The sequence below is a fragment of the Diospyros lotus genome, chromosome 4 (genome assembly GCF_014633365.1).
Source record: "Diospyros lotus cultivar Yz01 chromosome 4, ASM1463336v1, whole genome shotgun sequence".
Classification (NCBI taxonomy): Eukaryota; Viridiplantae; Streptophyta; class Magnoliopsida; order Ericales; family Ebenaceae; genus Diospyros; species Diospyros lotus.
Genome location: NC_068341.1, coordinates 44,387,298 through 44,404,986, shown reverse-complemented (window position 1 = coordinate 44,404,986; position 17,689 = coordinate 44,387,298). Strand labels below are relative to the sequence as shown.

The 17,689-nt window shown below is 38.0% G+C and overlaps 1 protein-coding gene across 2 annotated transcripts; it reads right to left on the bottom strand.

Moving 5' to 3' along the window:
• Positions 1-7,574: 7,574 nt before the first annotated feature.
• On the bottom strand, positions 7,575-17,169 carry LOC127800794 (uncharacterized). Of its 2 annotated transcripts, XM_052335609.1 has the most exons (9): positions 16,920-17,169; positions 15,895-16,015; positions 15,185-15,291; positions 14,826-15,069; positions 10,333-10,671; positions 10,208-10,254; positions 9,838-9,900; positions 7,933-8,065; positions 7,575-7,802 (listed from the first exon to the last, which is right to left on the bottom strand). In XM_052335609.1, the coding sequence occupies exons 4-9, from the start codon at positions 14,950-14,952 to the stop codon at positions 7,786-7,788; spliced, it is 726 nt and encodes a 241-aa protein (XP_052191569.1). In that variant the 5' UTR covers positions 14,953-15,069; positions 15,185-15,291; positions 15,895-16,015; positions 16,920-17,169; the 3' UTR covers positions 7,575-7,785. The 2 variants fall into 2 exon arrangements, with proteins under 2 accessions (XP_052191569.1, XP_052191570.1); XM_052335610.1 differs by lacking the exon at positions 15,185-15,291.
• Between the last annotated feature and the right edge of the window lie 520 nt (positions 17,170-17,689).

Here is a 17,689-nt window from a genome sequence, read left to right as displayed (position 1 = left end):
TGCTCTCTAAAGTTGCACCTTCAAGTCATCTAGGACCTCATCCCTTTCAATCATCTGCTGCTCCACCATCGAGACGGGGGTAGTTCCCTTCTCAAACCTCACTAAGGGAGGCGGTTCCCTCTCATACACCACTTGGAAGGGAGTTAATTTAGCAGCTGTGTGATAGGAAGTATTGTACCATAATTCAGCCCATGGTAACCAAGTGAACCAGGCCTTTGGTTTGGAAGAAGCAAAACATCTCAAGTAGGTTTCCAAAGTCCGGTTGAGTACCTCGGTTTGCCCATCCGTTTGTGGATGATAAGCTGTACTTCTTTTGAGTTTGGTGCCCTGCAGCCTAAAGATCTCCTCCCAAAATCTGCTCATAAAAATTTTGTCTCTGTCCGACACAATGGACCTAGGAACCCCATGGAGCCTTACCACCTCCTTGATAAAAGTTCCAGCCACCTCCCCAGCTGTAAATGGATGTTTAAGTCCAATAAAATGCCCATATTTGCTAAGTCGATCCACCACAACCAAGATTGAGTCTACCTTGTTAGATTTTGGAAGTCCTTCAATAAAGTCCATGGCGATATCGTCCCAAATCTGGTTAGGAATTGGTAGTGGCCGTAACAGTCCCCCCGGTGACAAGGTTATATACTTGTTTTGTTGACAAGTCGAACATTCACTTACATATCGATGCACATCCTTCTTCATACCTGGCCAATAGACATTCGCCGCCACCCTTTTGTAAGTTTTTAAAAACCCCGAATGACCTCCCATGCTCCCATCATGCCCTTCTTGGAGCATCAACGGAATTAGTGCGGATCCCTTGGGTAAGTAAAGTCGTCCCTTGTAGATGAGGTGCTTGTCCACTAGCTGAAAATTAGGATGGGAGGAGGGGTCAGCTTGTAATTCTTGGATAATCTTTTGCAGCCCTGCATCATTGTTTACCTCACTTGCCACCTGCTCCAAATGGACCACTCTAGGCACTGTCAAAGCCATCAAAGTTGCTGTGTGGTAGATTCTGGATAGCCCATCAGCCGCTTTATTCTCCATTCCAGCCCGGTAATGTATCTCAAATTGGTAACCCATCAACTTCACTATCCATTTCAAATATTCCGGACTTACCTCCCGTTGCTCCATCAAGAACTTGAGGCTCTTTTGATCCGTTTTAATTAAAAATTTTCTGCCTAACAAGTAGTGCCTCCATTTTTTTACAGCAAACACTATGGCCATGAGTTCTCGTTCATAAACAGATTTCTTACTCCCCAACTGACTGAACGCTTGGCTGAAATAAGCGATCGGCCTCTGCTCTTGCATCAAAACCGCCCCCATTCCATGCCCCGAGGCATCAACTTCGATGGTGAAAGGCTTCTCAAAATCGGGTAAGGCTAAAACGGGTAAGGATACCATTTTAGCCTTGAGTTGTTGGAAGGCCTCTTCAGCAACCGCATCCCACAAGAAGTTGTTTTTTTTTAATTTATCAGTTAGAGGCCGAGCAAGCTTACCATAGTCTCTCGCAAAGCGTCTGTAGTACCCTGTAAGCCCAAGAAATCCCTTCAATTCCTTGACCGTTGTTGGAGTAGGCCAATCTATCATCGCTTGCACCTTGTTGCTATCAGCTGAAACTCCCAAATAAGAAATAACATGGCCCAAATACTCAATTTCCAGCTGCCTAAACACACACTTTTTGCTGTTGGCCACCAGTTGGTTGTCCGCTAACACCCTTAACACACATCTTAGGTGCTGTTCATGCTGCTCCAAGCTGCTGTTGTACACCAAGATATCATCGAAAAACATCAACACAAAACGCCTCAAATAATCTCTGAAAATTTCATTCATCAACGCTTGGAAAGTAGCCGGAGCGTTCATCAATCCAAAAGGCATCACTAGGAACTCATAATGTCCTTCATGAGTCCTGAATGCTGTCTTCGGGACATCCTCGGGCCTAACCCGAATTTGGTGGTAACCAGATTTTAAGTCAAGTTTGGAAAAAACCCTAGCACCATGCAATTCATCAAGTAACTCATCTATTACCGGAATGAGAAATTTGTTTGGAACCGTTACCTTGTTCAAGGCCCTATAATCGACACAAAAGCGCCACCCCCCATCCTTCTTCTTGACCAATAATACTGGGCTAGAAAATGGGCTGGAGCTGGGTTGAATGATCCCCGCGGCCAACATCTCTCCCATCAACTTCTCAATCTCATTCTTTTGTAAATAAGGATAACGATAGGGTCTTACACTCACCGGAGATGATCCCGGAATGAGGTTTATGGCATGGTCTCTATCCCTGCTTGGTGGCAGCCCTTCCTCAGCAATAAACACCCCTCTAAATTCAGCCAATGCGCCCCTTAAGAGTTCTGGAACTGCCCTCGGATCTTCCTTAATTTCAGCTGCCAATGTATCCAATTCCAGCAGCATTCCTTCCCCCTCCTCCTTAAATGCTTTCACCATAGCCTTTAAGGATACCAAGGTCTTGCTCAGGCTAGGATCCCCCTGCAACGTTACAGCCATGTCTCCTACCTGAAACTTCATTGTGAGAGTCTTCCAATCCACATTCATCTTACCTACCGCTGCTAGCCATTTCATTCCCAGAATCACATCCGAGCTTCCCAGCTCTAAAGGTAAGAAATCTTCCACAATCTGCAAGTTTTGGAGCTGAAGCTTCACCCGCTTGCAAATTCCAGCCCCTTGAACTGCCATTCCCGTCCCCATAATCACACCATAGCCGGCTGTTTCCTCCCTACTTAGGTCCAACAGCTGCACCAGCTCCACAGAAATAAAGTTATGGGTTGCTCCTCCATCAATCAGGACCACAACTGGCTGTTGCTCTATCTCCCCTTTTAACTTCATCGTCTGAGGTGCTGTCAATCCTACTACAGAATTCATAGACAGCTCAATAACCTCACCCCCTTGGACTGGTTCCCCTACTTTCTCCCTTTTTTGGCTGAGGCAATGGTTGGCATCTCCATCCTCTACCCACTGCTCCTTCTCCCCTACTTCTTCATCATAAATCATCATCACCTGCAACTCTTTGTTCTTACACTTGTGGTCGATCGTATACTTCTCGTCACACCTAAAACACAAACCCTTATCTCGCTTGGACTTCCATTCGGCCTCACTAAGCCGTTTCCAAGGCTGGTTGCTCACCCTCCCACTGTTTTGGGGTCGAAATGGATAGGGAGAATTTGCTGCCACAGATTTAGGAGCAGGTTGCGCTTGGAGCTGAGGTCCCCCACGCTGGTAATTTGGATAGCGAGTGAAGCGGACTGACCTCTATTCGAAACCGGTCCAGCTACATTTCCCCAGAGCACCAGGTTCCTCTCCTCTATTCGTTGCGCCAAGTCCATCATTTGCTCCAAACACCTTGGCCTCAACACCCTCAACTCAGCCCTGATCTCCGGATTGAGACCGTTGATGAAGTGCCCTTCTAGCATCGCTTTTGGCAGATTCTCCAAAGGCGATGCGAGTGCCTCAAAGCTTTGACGGTAGTCCGAGACAGACCCCCTCTGCCGAAGAGCTAAAAATCACTCTTCTACCGACCCTTCTTGAGTGGGTCGGAATCGGTTTCGCAACAACAGCTTGAAATCCTCCCAAGTCCTCATTCTCCGCCTTTTTTCTTCCCACTGAAACCACGAGAGGGCAGGTCCTTCCAAACATACAGCTACTGTATCCACCTTCTCTATATCAGTCAGCCCATTCACCGTGAAGTACCGCTTGGCTTTGAAAATCCAGCCATCTGGGTCACCTCCATCGAAGAGCGGCATTTCCAGCCGGCGTCCGCGAGATTCTAATCGCAAGCCACCCTCAACCCCCTCCGCCTCCCACCCGCCTCGGGCGTCGCCTCCGAGTCACCTACCCCCGGTGATTGTTCTCCCCACTTCTCCTTGTTCTTCCTTTCTCGTTGTTGCTCCTCCCATCTCGCTCTCATCCATTCGAACTGTTCCAACAAGGAAGCAACGTTCTTCTCCATCGATCGAATCTCACTTCTCATGGCATTCGATTCACTCTTCATAGCGTCCACGCCTAGTTGTACACTATCTAACCCCTTCTCTAAATCTCCCACTCGATCCGTTAAGTTCACCATTGGGATCGCAATGCTCTGATACCAAAATGATAGAATTCTAAGAATTGTAAGAATACTTGATTCAATAAGCAAAAGTCCTAACCGATTACAGCCCAAGAAGAAAAGAAAACAGAGCAATTCAAGAGGCCCTTGATCTCTCCTACTTCTGGAAAATTCTTCACACCCCATGCTCACCACCAGCACCTCTCTTTTATTCCTTCTTCTCTAACGGAATTGGAATCCGCACATGCAGGTTGTTACACAACCTTGCAATTCCTAGTCTACCCCTCATCTAACAGCTCATCTTCCTAATTCCAAAATTATCCCTGATTTCTTGGACGCCTTTGGTATGTCCAGTGAATCGGTGGTCTATCAAAATTCTGTTTGTATAATAACATTACCCGTAATATTAGAGCACATCAATATGAGGAGATTGAACAAGCTGTATCATAATCAGAGCACATATTATTGAGTTTGAGAACCCAAAACTTAGTCACGACACACAAAATATTATCTAGGGAAGGGACTGAGTGTAGATATAGTCCTCATTCTCAAAAGACATCTGTTCATCCCCATTGCCTTCTCTGCAATTAGCCCTCTCTTTGCTACATTCTGCTCTTTCCTGCAGTCAAGTACCAAATATCTCCTGTAACGACGATGATATCCTGATAACGTTGGGGGAGAGAGAGAGAGAGAGAGAGAGTTACCGCATCTAGTGAAGTTGCAGAGCCCACCAGCAGTGTGTTTGTATCACCCTCAGCTTGGACCAAGCTGAAGAAGAAGAAGAAGAAGAAGAAGAAGAAGAAGAGAGAGAATAGGGAGAGAGCTGATGGTTTCATTGAGCCTGGTTTTGTTCTGCAAGGAGAAATGCAGAGAATAATGAGAGTGGAGTGGTAGTAGCTAGTGAGAAGAAAGAGTGGGAGTGAGTGTAGGAAGCTTAATTGAACTTTGGATTTGAAATCTTCAAAGCAAGACTGAGAGTTGTTGCAGTCTCTTATGTACAAGCAGTAACTTGTTGCACAGAAGATTGATTCGATTCTGAGCTTCATTTGACCTGTCTCCTGATTCCATGGCAAGCAGCTCGCCCATCAAGAGGATGGCTTCTCTCTCTCTCTCTCTCTCTCTCTCTCACACACACACACACACACACACACACACTCGCTTAAATATGCTTGACTACACATGCAGAGATGGACAACCTTTTGAGAATAAGTAATTTAGATATTTGTACTCTTGCTGAGGTACACTTGCATTATATTAGGTTAATGTCTTATTTACTGAAAACCCAGTCTGTGGATTGAGTGCATCTATCAAAGCTTTTGCTTTTATTATTGGTTGTGTTCTTTCTATTCTAATTTTAAGTATTGATATAGGAGAAGGGTTGAGTAAAATAGACTTTGGGTTGTTTTTTTCTTTTTTTAATCATTGGAATCTAAAATATTAAAAGCAAATTACGAGGGATGTTTATAAACAACATTCTGTCACATGGGGGGTCAAAGTATAATTTAAAGCATTTTATTTTATAAAGGTTTTGAGTAAATTATTTAGATTTTAAAAGCATAGGACATACCCATAAAATTAAAGATTAAGTTTAGAATTGAAACTACGTAAAAAGTTAGTAATTAATTTATTTTGGATCTAACATAAAGCTTACCACATAGTGTCTCCTAAATAGAGTAACAAAGTTAATTATATTGACATCCCATTTATTACAAGCAACATTAGTTTTCATTAAATTAAGTTAAAATTAACTATTTTTTCTAATTTATCCCTTTAATTACAAAAAATGAAATCCATTGGTAAAAAGTTCTAGAGCCACGTTGCTTGTTGCAGTCGATGTTGGGAGAGTCTAGTCAGAGATGAATTCTACATTTTTAATAATTCTATTATTGTTGACATGATATGGCACTAGTATTGGTACGAGATATGTGTCGTTTAATGGTAAGGGAAGTTGGTGCAATTTTTGAAAAGGCATGAATGATTAATATAATTTAGATAAATTTCAAGAATAGTTTGCAAAATTTACCCTTGATAAAATATTGTGTTATGTTCTTCGTTTAACCAATTTTATTTGAACTTGTGAATCATATATGGCGTTTGTGCGTTTAAGTATTAATTAATAAAATTATAATCAAACTCTTTTAACATTAAATAATTAATGCTAACCCTACTAATACTTAGTATGCATATTAATTAACTAATATGGATTCTCAAATATCCTGCATTGACTTTAAAAACCTTTCAAGAAATTAAAAGGTGAGAAAATACTCAGAGTGATAAAATAAAATTCAAAGATGGGTAGAAGAAGACAACGATGAAGAAGTGATTTTATCTTGCTGAGATTTCAATTGAGGTGAAAATGGAAGCTCTTTGTAACAGATGTAGAAACACTGGCAAATATATCGGTTGCTGATCGTGCACTTTCCCCATATCATTGTTGTTGTTGTCATAACTACTGCTGTTGTACAGAAGCGATCGCAATTCTTCTGAACACAAGGGAAAGGTGGTTGGGACCTCATCTCCTTCTTGCATATCACTGTTAATTTATAGTTTTTTCCTGTCACCGGATAAACAATGATACTTTCATTTTATTAATAAAAAAAAATAAAAATTTGAAGCAAAAATATCTAAAAAGGAAAACAAAAACTAATTGTGGGTACATTCTCACCATTAGTTAACGACATGAGAAGCATGAGGAGTAGAAGAACTACTGCAGAAGACTTCATCTTTCTTCAAAGTGGAGGAATATGATGTGTGGTTTCTGCTTATGAATTGATGAGGGTTTAGCCCCCAGAGAGAGAGAAGGGATTTAATTTGTTGCATTAGTTGTATGAAAAAGAACCTGACCATGAGATTTAAGGATTCAGTAAATGTGTGAAGGATTTAATTGGGAGTTAAATTTGCTGTTGGTTGTCTCTTTTAATCCACATTAACTTTGCATTATATATATATACTTTGAAAATTATATTGACATTCAATATGCCAATATATTATAATATATCAAATTTTAATATCACTAGATGAAATTAATCATACGAGCTCTAGTTCGTTAACGATCATATTCTTCATAATGTGAATAAAATTATAATATTTTTTTATTATGTTTTATTTTCTTAAATATTCTTTTGATATTATGCTTATTCATGCAATGGGTAATCCATAATTATATATTCAATTATATTTTCTTTTTGTTCTTATGATTAAATTGATAATTTTCAGGTTTTCAATTTACTGCAATAAATAGATTTCCATGCACCTAAATTAAACCAATCACTACCACTTGTATGCATGCATATAGCGGTGATACATGGAATATGCTATCACGCTTACTTTTTTACTTGAATAGTAAACAAAAATTATTTGTTTTAATCTCATAAAGTGAGATTCCCGTTAAGTGAAATTCCAATTGAGATTGAAATATATTCTTGTGAAATGAGATTCTCGTTAAGACTCAAATCAAAATTGAGATGCATACTAAAACTTCGAAAAGAAAAAAAAAATATTTAAAACACTTGCAACTTAAAGATACAGAGACAAATATAAGTTGTTTCTTATAATCATAAAAAAAAATAATAATAATATGCTTTCTTCAAAACTCAAGAGTCTAACTAGAAGTTAGCCTGGTTCACATAAGCCTCAATACATGTTAATTCCAGTTACAGATGGAAAATGGGTATTGCAAGCAGCCTTGGTTTGGCAAGCCCTCTAGAAACTTCGACGACTGAACTAGTAGCAGTTCAACCCTCTTCGGACTCTGCAATCAAGAGTTAGCAAATTGGAACAGTGGTGATGAGCAACAATTCTAGAATGAGCATATATTGTCCCTCATGTAAGCATAAAACAATAGAAGCTGGTGCAGGATCTCAACTAGAATTGAAACATACCGTGTATAGCTTCCATGTTGTCTTCCTTGTAGACGCCAAGAGGGGAACCATGGACAGATAAAAGCATCTCACCCGGCTTTGGAAGCCTTAGAGTTTTGGGAGTCATTCCAACAGACATCCTATGACTAGTGACCTGCAATTACAATTCGAGCTAAAATATTTCCAGTACAAATGCAGCACAAAGCATATACAAAGCTACACACATCTTTGGCATCCAAGAAAACACGGGATATCTACTTTACAGACTTAGGCAGTGTGTGATTGACCTATTAAATTTGGCAAGTGCATTTCCTAAATCTATTTGCATCACTGGTTAGTTAGGAAACATTTTTATCTTTCTTTCATTGATTCCTCTGCATCTAAGTGAAAATCTTATTTTGATTTTAGGAAAGCATTGACATTGAATACACAGATGACAGATCCTTCTATCCCCAATTTCATAATCCTGCAGGGGGAGGGGGGAATCAGATTAAAGTAATGTGTATTCATGTGAAATTCCAGTGACATGAAAAAAACAACATGCATGACATTCTGCCTGACCTTTTTGTTAACCTTTTGCCTTGTTTGGATCAGGGATAAGAAAATTGTGGAAAAAGGAAGTCTAAGGAGAAAGCAGCTGCTGCAAAAGCTGCGACTCTGGAAATGCTTGAATGATCTGTCAACTAGGAGTAGTAGTGCTTACCTGGGTAAGAAAGAGGGAGATCTATATTATTCTTGGAATTTTAGGGATCCTAATGGCACAAGTAAGAGATTAGTGGTTTAATGTAGGGATCCTAATGTCCCAAGTAGGAGATTGGTGGTTAGAATGTCTGGTTAGGAAGTGGAAGGGTGGTTCGATTCACCAAGACACAAAGCTATATTCCATTCCATTGGAAATGGTAAGAAGCTTGTTGGGTGCTCTTTCGGTTGATTGGGAGCACTTAATGCAGAGAGTATAGCTGCTGGTATCTTGTTATTTTGGGACTTGAGATTGATATCAAAGACCCTCGGGTTCCTTTTCTGTGTCCTGCCTGTTCAGAAACATGGAGGATAGCTTCGTTTGGGTTTTCTCGACAATTTATGGTCCTAATAGTGATGTCAATAAAACGATAATATGGGTGGAATTTTCTGGCCTGTCTTTTGGTGTTGCGCAGGTGTGCATCAATTTGCGTGCGCGTCTGGGTGGGGTGGGGGTTCATGTCATGAGATTCCCACACAAGACATTAACGTGTGTCAGTATTAGTAGAGCTACAGTTTTCTCATCTCATGGCAAGTAAAGAGCTCAATGAATTGTCTTTGCAAGGGCATTGCTTCCCGTGGGTTAGATACATGAAGGTTCTTTTGATGTCTCGCTTAGATTGTTTTCTGATTTCTCCTAATTGATAGAAGCATTGTCTTGATGTGAATAAGTCCGTGTTGCCTAGGGTACTGTTGGACCATAATCCCATCCTACTAAATTGTAGTGGTAATACGTCATGTCCTCCTTTCAAGTCTGCAAATGCGTGGCTTACGAAGGAAGGTTTGGCAAATTTGTTTAGAAATTGGCAGGTTATTTATGAGGTGGAGAGGTTTCCTAGTCTTCCCCTAACTAGGATGTTTGAGAGGCTCTTGATTCCTGAATTTCGGATGAACAACGTCAGAAGCAACTTTCGATTCTAATCAAATCATTCAGCGTAATGAGATTAAGCATGCTATCAACGCAATTGTATCCCTATGGGCAATACTCAAGAGTCTGAAGTGGGATAAAATAAATTGAACTTTCAAACTCAATCATACAGTAAAAGTAAGTTGGTTGACCCATCTACACTTCATCCCGAATGAAACATGAATTTTGAGTTTGATATTCTATATACTAACTGTATAATTCTAGATGTAATAAATAACAAGGCATAGATGAAAAGAACAGCTAGAATCAGAGCTACAAACCCCAGGAGTTCTGAGAGCATCTTGCAGACCAAACATGTGAGTATCAGATGGCTCATGCAAGACCTACAAAACAAAGAAGAACTTAAATAGAGTACAAAATTAGACCATATTTTTTCTACATCTGCACTTCCTAGAGATACAGATAAATGATTTAAATGACAATTCAAAGAGACATGGAACATGTTAGCCCAAGAAAGCATAAACTCAAGAACTTCACTAATTAATTTGTAGTTATAGCAGGTAACTGTTTGATAATACTGCTGTTAATCATCTTATCATCCACCTGGCAACATCTCAGAAAAAGGATGTGTTCAACAAGAACAAAGAAAAAGGGCCCAAATATGAGAGAGAAAGGTATCATATAACATACAGAATCCCTGATCTGCAAAATCTCAGCATCAAGGAGGCTTGCCTTCCCTGTCACCAATGAAAGGGTCATATAAGACACAATTGAAGGAAATCAAATTTCAGATGGATCAAAGATATTAGCACTACCTGCTTTGTTTGAAAATTCAAAGCCACCAAAGGGTCGCATTGCAGCGGAGAAATCCGGATAAGCTATGGACATCCGATGTAGAAGGGAAGCATGCACATTTCTTCCATCAGCTTGGCTCGTTGATAAGTTACCATCTTTATCCTTCCACTGCACTTCGTGCTGTCCATCTTTTCCATTTATTATAACTGACAGATTTGGTAGGTTTTCATTAAAAAATTGCAGCACAGGAGTTTGCAGTTGTTCCTTGTTGAAATATGATCGAAGCAAACGCAACCCAGTCATCAAATGATCAATCTCCACATCACGAATAGCCCTGATAGCAGCACTTCGACGCTCCACTGTAAAAGAATAGGAATCCACAATATGAAATGAGGGACAACTTGATGCAGTCCATAAAAAGTTCAAGAGAATTTAAGTCAAAGAAAGCATCTAAAATTTGAAGAATGAACTTGATCTAAGTTGGGCTTAGAGGAGCTGATGTAGGAATTACCAGTCCTAGTGACATTATTTTTGTTTATTTCTAGATTAAGAATTCTGTTTGGCAATATTTCCTATACCTGTTGAACAAATCAAGAGTATCAACTTGATCTTAGTGGTTGCTGGACACGAAAAAGTTCTATTCCCAGACCAGTCTTGTAAATTCAAACCTCCAAAACTCATCTCCCAAAACCAATGTATCAAGTAAAACTTGGTTCTGAACTACAACTTTAAAGTAAAATGAGGATTCTGAACCATGATTTCAAGGTTTTACAGGAATTTAAGGGCTTATGGAGCCATGAAGTTTTCATTTCAGAATACGTTTAAACTAAACTTGTGGTTTGGAACCACAACTTCAAGGAAGGCACTATGAAGAACTACTGCAAATGGGTTTAGCCAATAAAATTGTATGTTTTGGGGGTGCTGATAATAATCAGCAGTTTAAAGCATCACCCTGGGAAAGACATTTTCACATATATCCACACTTCAAATAACAGTTCTAGAAATTCCAAATTGCCTAATAGCAATTTTGCACAGTTTCCTTACGTAACTGTTTGCAAGTTATTATTTTAAAGTAAGAGAAACAGATGGAAGTAAAAGCTGAAGGTAACAAGTATGCTCTGTACCAGAATTCAATAGGTCGTAAATTTCTGCATGAGATGTTATATTGTGGGTTTATAGAGAAAACCCATACAGAGCTTAAAGTCTGAAAGAGTGAACTTTACAAATTGGCCTGCTTTTAAGAAGGGGTCTTCATATTTTTTATCACTCTACAATCCCCTTTCAAAGCTCATATAAGTACAGTCAGTTTGTTTTTTTTTTTAATAAGAAAAATGCATTAAGAAATAACTTCTACATGGGAGGCAACCCTGTTCGAAAGAGAGACAAAAAACTTATACAGCAAAAAGATCATCAACAAATTGAAGAAAGACTAAAGAGATGAAAAAGAATCCTCCCTAAGCACCAATTATGAGAAATGAGAATGTTTCCTTTAAGGTGACAACATTTTCCATACTCCCAGCCCCTTCAGAAAAACTCAAATTTCTTTTGTGCCAAATATGCCACATGTTGCAGAAAGAGATGATAACATTCTACCTGAGTCAAAGTCCTGCTGGACAAGCCCAACCACACAGACCCATAGCAGTAAAGGAATCAAGAAAGGGGACAAAGTAAGTTACCTGACCTAAAAGAGAAACATCCCACAACAAAGATGTTCTTATCCCTCACAACACTAAATAATGATGGGAAACATCTTAAAAAGGATGTCCCCAAGAAATTTGAGAGACTACAAGCTAGGGTCCCAAAAACATTATAGTATCATCAGCAAAAAGAAGACGTGAAACCTTGAGGCCAGAACCACTTCTAAAGCAGCCTTAAGACACCTAAACCCAGAGCCGGCCCAACCAATCTGGGGGCTCTAAGCGAAAAAATTTATCGAGGCCTTCTTAAGAGTATTAATTTTTTTATAAAAAAATAAATAACATATATTTTTACTAAAAAAATTTATCATTTCATTAAATTAAAAAAAAAGTTGAAGTTCAATCAACTACAAAATCTGATAATTTCTTGATGATAGTGAATTTTTTACTAAAATATAATATCATAGAGATTAAAAAATGCTAAACAATCTGGGGGCTTTAGGCTAAAAAATTTATCGAGGCCTTCTTAAGAGTATTAATTTTTTTATAAAAAAATAAATAATATATTTTTTTCCTAAAAAATTTTATCATTTCATTAAATTAAAAAAAAAATTAAAGTTCAATCAACTACAAAATCTAATAATTTCTTAATGATAGTGAATTTTTAACTAAAATATAATATCTCAAAGATTAAAAAATGCTAAACAACCTACTACAATAAACAAAGAAAAAATAAAACTAATTTTTTCTTGAAACTCTAAGAAGATTAGTGCAACTTGAGTAAAAAACTATACATTCCTGATTTTCCTATAGAAGAAAACAAAATAAAGCATTAAATTGATAACATTAAAAAGGTAAAGTTCACCAATAATGAGCAAATTTTATTCCACAAATATGCGTTGAACTATACTCAGTTTTATGTAAAATTAATTTTTCTTGCTTTTTGAGATACAAAATCGTTGATTAAATCTCCATAATTAAGTTTATCAAATAAACCATGTTCAATGGATAATATAACTAATCTATTTAATATTTCTTGTGATATAGTTGACCTCAAATATGACTTTATCAATTTCAATTTTGAAATTTTTTTATAGCACAAGCCACTGAAATTGGAATTGTGAATAATATTCTATAAGCAACAATATATGCATTTGGAAAATAATCAACTATTTTGATGTAGTGAAGAATTTTTAATGTACCATTTTTTTCCTTTTAAAAAGTTTCTCTTAACACTCTTAATTCTAAAAATAAATCTAAACCATCTATATCAGAAAGTCCATCAAATTTAAGAACATTTTTAAGATTCAAACAATATCCTTTTAAAACATCTTCATCCATTGATTTTAATTTCTTAAAATTGCATAGAACTTTTTCATATATTCCAAATTACTCAAAACATATTTCAAAGTGAAGAAATGACTTGATCAATTGTGTACATAAAATAATAAACTCTAAAGGAATTTTCAACAGATTTTGTTTTATCATCATTGATATTTTTATCAAATTGTGTTCTGTATTTAATTTTTTAATAAAATATTTATTATTAAAAAATAAAAATATATATAAATAACAAATTTTTAAAATTTGGGGCCCTCCTAATTTGGGGGCCCCAAGCGGCCGCCTTGCTGGCCTTACTATAGGGCCGGCTCTGCCTAAACCATCCTAAATTCTTGGCTTTGCAATGCTACTAAGCGCCTCCATAACCAAGGGAGATGGGGTAGCCTTGCCTAAGCCTCTGGAACAATTAAAAAACACCTTTACAAATATCATCAACTAAGACAAAACCTAGACAATGAGATGCAACACTTGTCAGGATCTCCACTTACAACCAAACCCAATTTTGACTAAAATGAATATAAGATATCCAAGAAACATGGCCATAAGCTTTCTTAATATCTAATTTACAAATAAAACCAGATTGTTCTCCTCTAGATGAGACCCTACCCACTCATTACTAACCAAAGCATTAAATAAAGCATTATATTATTTATTTGTATTCTTCCCCCCCACCAACCAAAATAACATAAAAATAAAGCATTACATTATTTTGGCCAAAATTTCATAAATACTAGCCACAAGGCTAATGGGGCGAAAATCTCCTTTGCCGATTTGGCAACACCATCACAGCACCTCCTCACCTAACAACCTAAGCTTGTAGGGAGAGGGGTAATCTTAATACTTGTATATTATAGGGTTGGGTGAGGTTTTAACTCAATACTTCTTCATGCTCTCATATCAGGTTAAATTGCTAATCACCATCTCATCCAATGAATGAGCTTGTAGATATATAGATAGAGAAGGGGGGATGGGGGGGGTAAGGTTATCCTTTACATTGTTATTTTTACTCTCAACACCTCCATTTTGCCAAACAAGACAGCAAAAGTGGCATTTAAACTCTTTCGAGAAAAAATTAGAATGACAGAATTCATAAATTGACCTCACCTTCCACCAAACTCCCAGACTTTCTGAAAGAATGATAGAGAAGCCATCAGACTTGTCACCATTTAAATTCTTCAAGGCCCTTAATTTCCTCCTTGGAGAAAGCCTCCTAACTTTAAAATCTGAACCAAAACAAATAGTCTCTAACTCCTCTTTCAAGGAGAGATTAGAATAAAATCAACCACCCCAACCTAAATATCTTTCTTTTTACAAACGAGCTCCCACTCAAAGCTTATCATATGATTAAATCTTCTTGGGCTTTAGCTATTTTATGTAAAAACTTAATAATTCTATCACCTTCTAATAAAAAGTCAGTCCAAATTTCTGCCTCATTTGGATGAAGAAGAGAAAGTTTGGAAACCAAGACAGATAGGTATTGGATATTGGCATCAAACCATAAGTAGATCAGGATAAACACACAATTAAATGCATACCTTCATGGTCTCTAAATGAGCCATCTTTCTTTTCATCTGAAAGAACCTTCAAAGCAGCACAATCCGTGTTACTCGAGGTAGATGGGGCAGATTGTTTAACAGCTTTCTTCACTCTTCGTTTTGCCATTCAAAATGACGGACTAATCCAGAAAGACCTAATTCAAGTTGCTGCTTCTGTCAGAAAGTTGTCTATGTCCGAGTTAAGACTGATAGAGATACATCCTCAAAACCTGGACACCCTGACCTGAGGCGGAAGCATTCACATAGACATCAAATGGAGAATAGTTAAAATTATTCTAATGTCGCCTAAAGAGATATGGTAATCATGTAGTGTAAAGATGTCCCTATTTTGTAATTACCTAACTGATGATGGGAAACAAGAATGAAGAGACTTGAACTGAAATTAGCCCACTGATGTCGAAGCAAGTGATCGATTTGTTTTCAATTTTCATTTTCTGCAGCAAATCTGAAAAGCAGTGTTGAATGCAGAGAAAATTATTTTTCCAAAATGCTAGTTTTCCACCATACAAAAATTGAAATACTTGGAAGTTGGGGCAAAACTGAAGCAAACAAGTTCAGATCATTCAGAGGAAAAAGCAAACTAAATCAAAATCAAATAAACATCTAAGCAGATACAAATCCAAAATGGAAACCCCAAAAGGACGTGCCATGATACTCTTTGGTTGGTTTTGGTGGCCAAATTGAATTGCAATCAAAGAAGTAGCTTCAAGAAATGGATGACAGCGAGAGAGCAAACTGTTGGAGGAATGTGATGTCACGACCCAGTTTTTGGCGGGCCCATGGCTGGCACTAATTCCAGGATAGAGGGGACCCATCTCAGAATTAGTAAGCCACAGATGTAGAAATTAGACAGAAAAACATCCTTTACTAAGGAATCTATGACAAATATCAGATACGTATACGACAGAAATGCGGTGGAAAACCCATCCACCAATACAAATTACATCAAAAATAAGGTGGGAAGTCCATCAACCAAAACAGAAATCAGAATACAGTAAATACACCAGGATCTTAATAACAAATCCCCAAATAACGGAGACGATCATACCTTATACAAACAGAGGATTCAGTGTGTGTGCCCCCACAGAATGTGTCTATCCAACAAGCAGCTGAGGACAGGATTACCAGAGATCCTTACCAAATGACCAGCTATACCGGTAACAAACTCCCTGAAAAATGTTGGGGGGAGAAAGTTGAGTCTTGTGGACTCGCGAGTATAAGATATGCCATGCCTATTAAGAGAGAATGCAAACAGACATGCTACAAGAAAGACATGAATGCTACCATAGTACATTTTAAATGAGCATAATACTATATCATTAGTGTAGGATGGAAAATTTGGGGCTAAAGGAAGAAGGTATAGATAGTGATGTCCTAACCTTTCAACCGCCTCTGAGTCCACTCAACTATCCTTTTCTACCAAGTCCCGTTCTTTGTTGTAAATTTTAGAAAGATCCAGTCCCTTTTTGCAAATTTTAGAAACTTAGAGGCCCATTCATATTTTCAAAACTTAAGGGTCATTCTGAAATTTTATAACTAAAAGATCAAATTCATTATTTTTATAATTTAACAGGTCAACACATATTTTATATAACCTTTAGGGCCCAAACATAATTTCTCAAACTGGCCCACCAGAAAATCGAACGAAAAAAACTTAACTGCTGGCCTGTGGTCCGGTGATCAGAACCACTCATCGGATTCCCCCGGTCGAGGTGATTAACATATCCAAAATTTAAAGCAATACAACGGTCCGATTTGCCTAGATCTAAAAATTAATTTTCGGATATAATGTCGCCGTCGGCCAACACCGGTCGCTGATTCCGATGATCGGAGCCGGTGATGTTAATTAACTTTTGTCGGAATATCCTGTTTCAGGGACAGCATCACCGTCACCGTCCACGGCAGATTCCTACGATCGGAACCGACCATCGGACTCGCATTGGCCTTGTGACCCACAAACCCAAAAATCATCTAACGGTTGTTCTTAGTAGATCTAACTTTCAATTTTCGGAAAACCCTATGTGCGTGTGTGTGTGTGTGTATTGGAAGTTTTAAGGTCTCCGGAAACCTTACCAGTGGTCGGACGGATGGATGGTGGAGGAGAGGCAGTGTCTGGCGAGGTGATGGCCGGTCGTCGGAAAATGCAGAGAAGGCGGAGGCGACAATGGCGGCCTGACGTCAAAGAAGGAAGACGGAAGGACTGGGGGATGGTGGGTTCGCGAAGGGAAAGGGGACGGTGGTGGGAGGCGGTTGTGGGTTTTTACATGTGAACCAGTGATCTTGGATGCTGAACCTCAGGCGGGAGACCGACCAAGCAACGGTTTTTAAATTTGAACACTTGTATTCTTCTATTTTATAGTTTGGGTTTTTTATATTTGAATTTTCAACACATTTTTTTTATTTTTACAGAGATTTTTCAAAAAGATTTTTTTATTTTTATTTTTATATAGATTTGTAGTGATTTTTTTTTCTTTCTTTGTTATATTTTTTACAATTATCAACCTCTTTCTCCTCTCCCATTCTCATAATTTTTTTTATTTTATTTATTTTCATTATAATAAGAAAAATTATTGACCATCACAAATACCATCTTATCACAAACCATTATTGACTCTCCTTTTCACTACCTCCATCGCCTTATCTCCATAACAAGACTATATCGAGACTACTAATTATTAGCCAACACTCTTCTATTATATCATTTTTTTTTCTTATCATCGAGATCATTGTTATCTCTTTCACTTCCAAATCTACTCTAATTTACTCTCTTTTTCTCTTGAAGAGATTGAGATATACATTCACTTCTAGAGTTATGTGCAAAATTTTTCTCTTGTGTAAAATTT

Coding starts and splice junctions, on each gene's coding strand:
- LOC127800794 (XM_052335609.1), bottom strand. CDS start 14,952: ATGGCAAAACGAAGAGTGAAGAAAGCTGTTAAACAATCTGCCCCATCT. Junction 10,672..14,825: donor CTCATTTAGAGACCATGAAG/GTATGCATTTAA, acceptor ATTCTTTTACAG/TGGAGCGTCGAAGTGCTGCT. Junction 9,901..10,207: donor TTTTGCAGATCAGGGATTCT/GTATGTTATATG, acceptor TTTGTTTTGTAG/GTCTTGCATGAGCCATCTGA.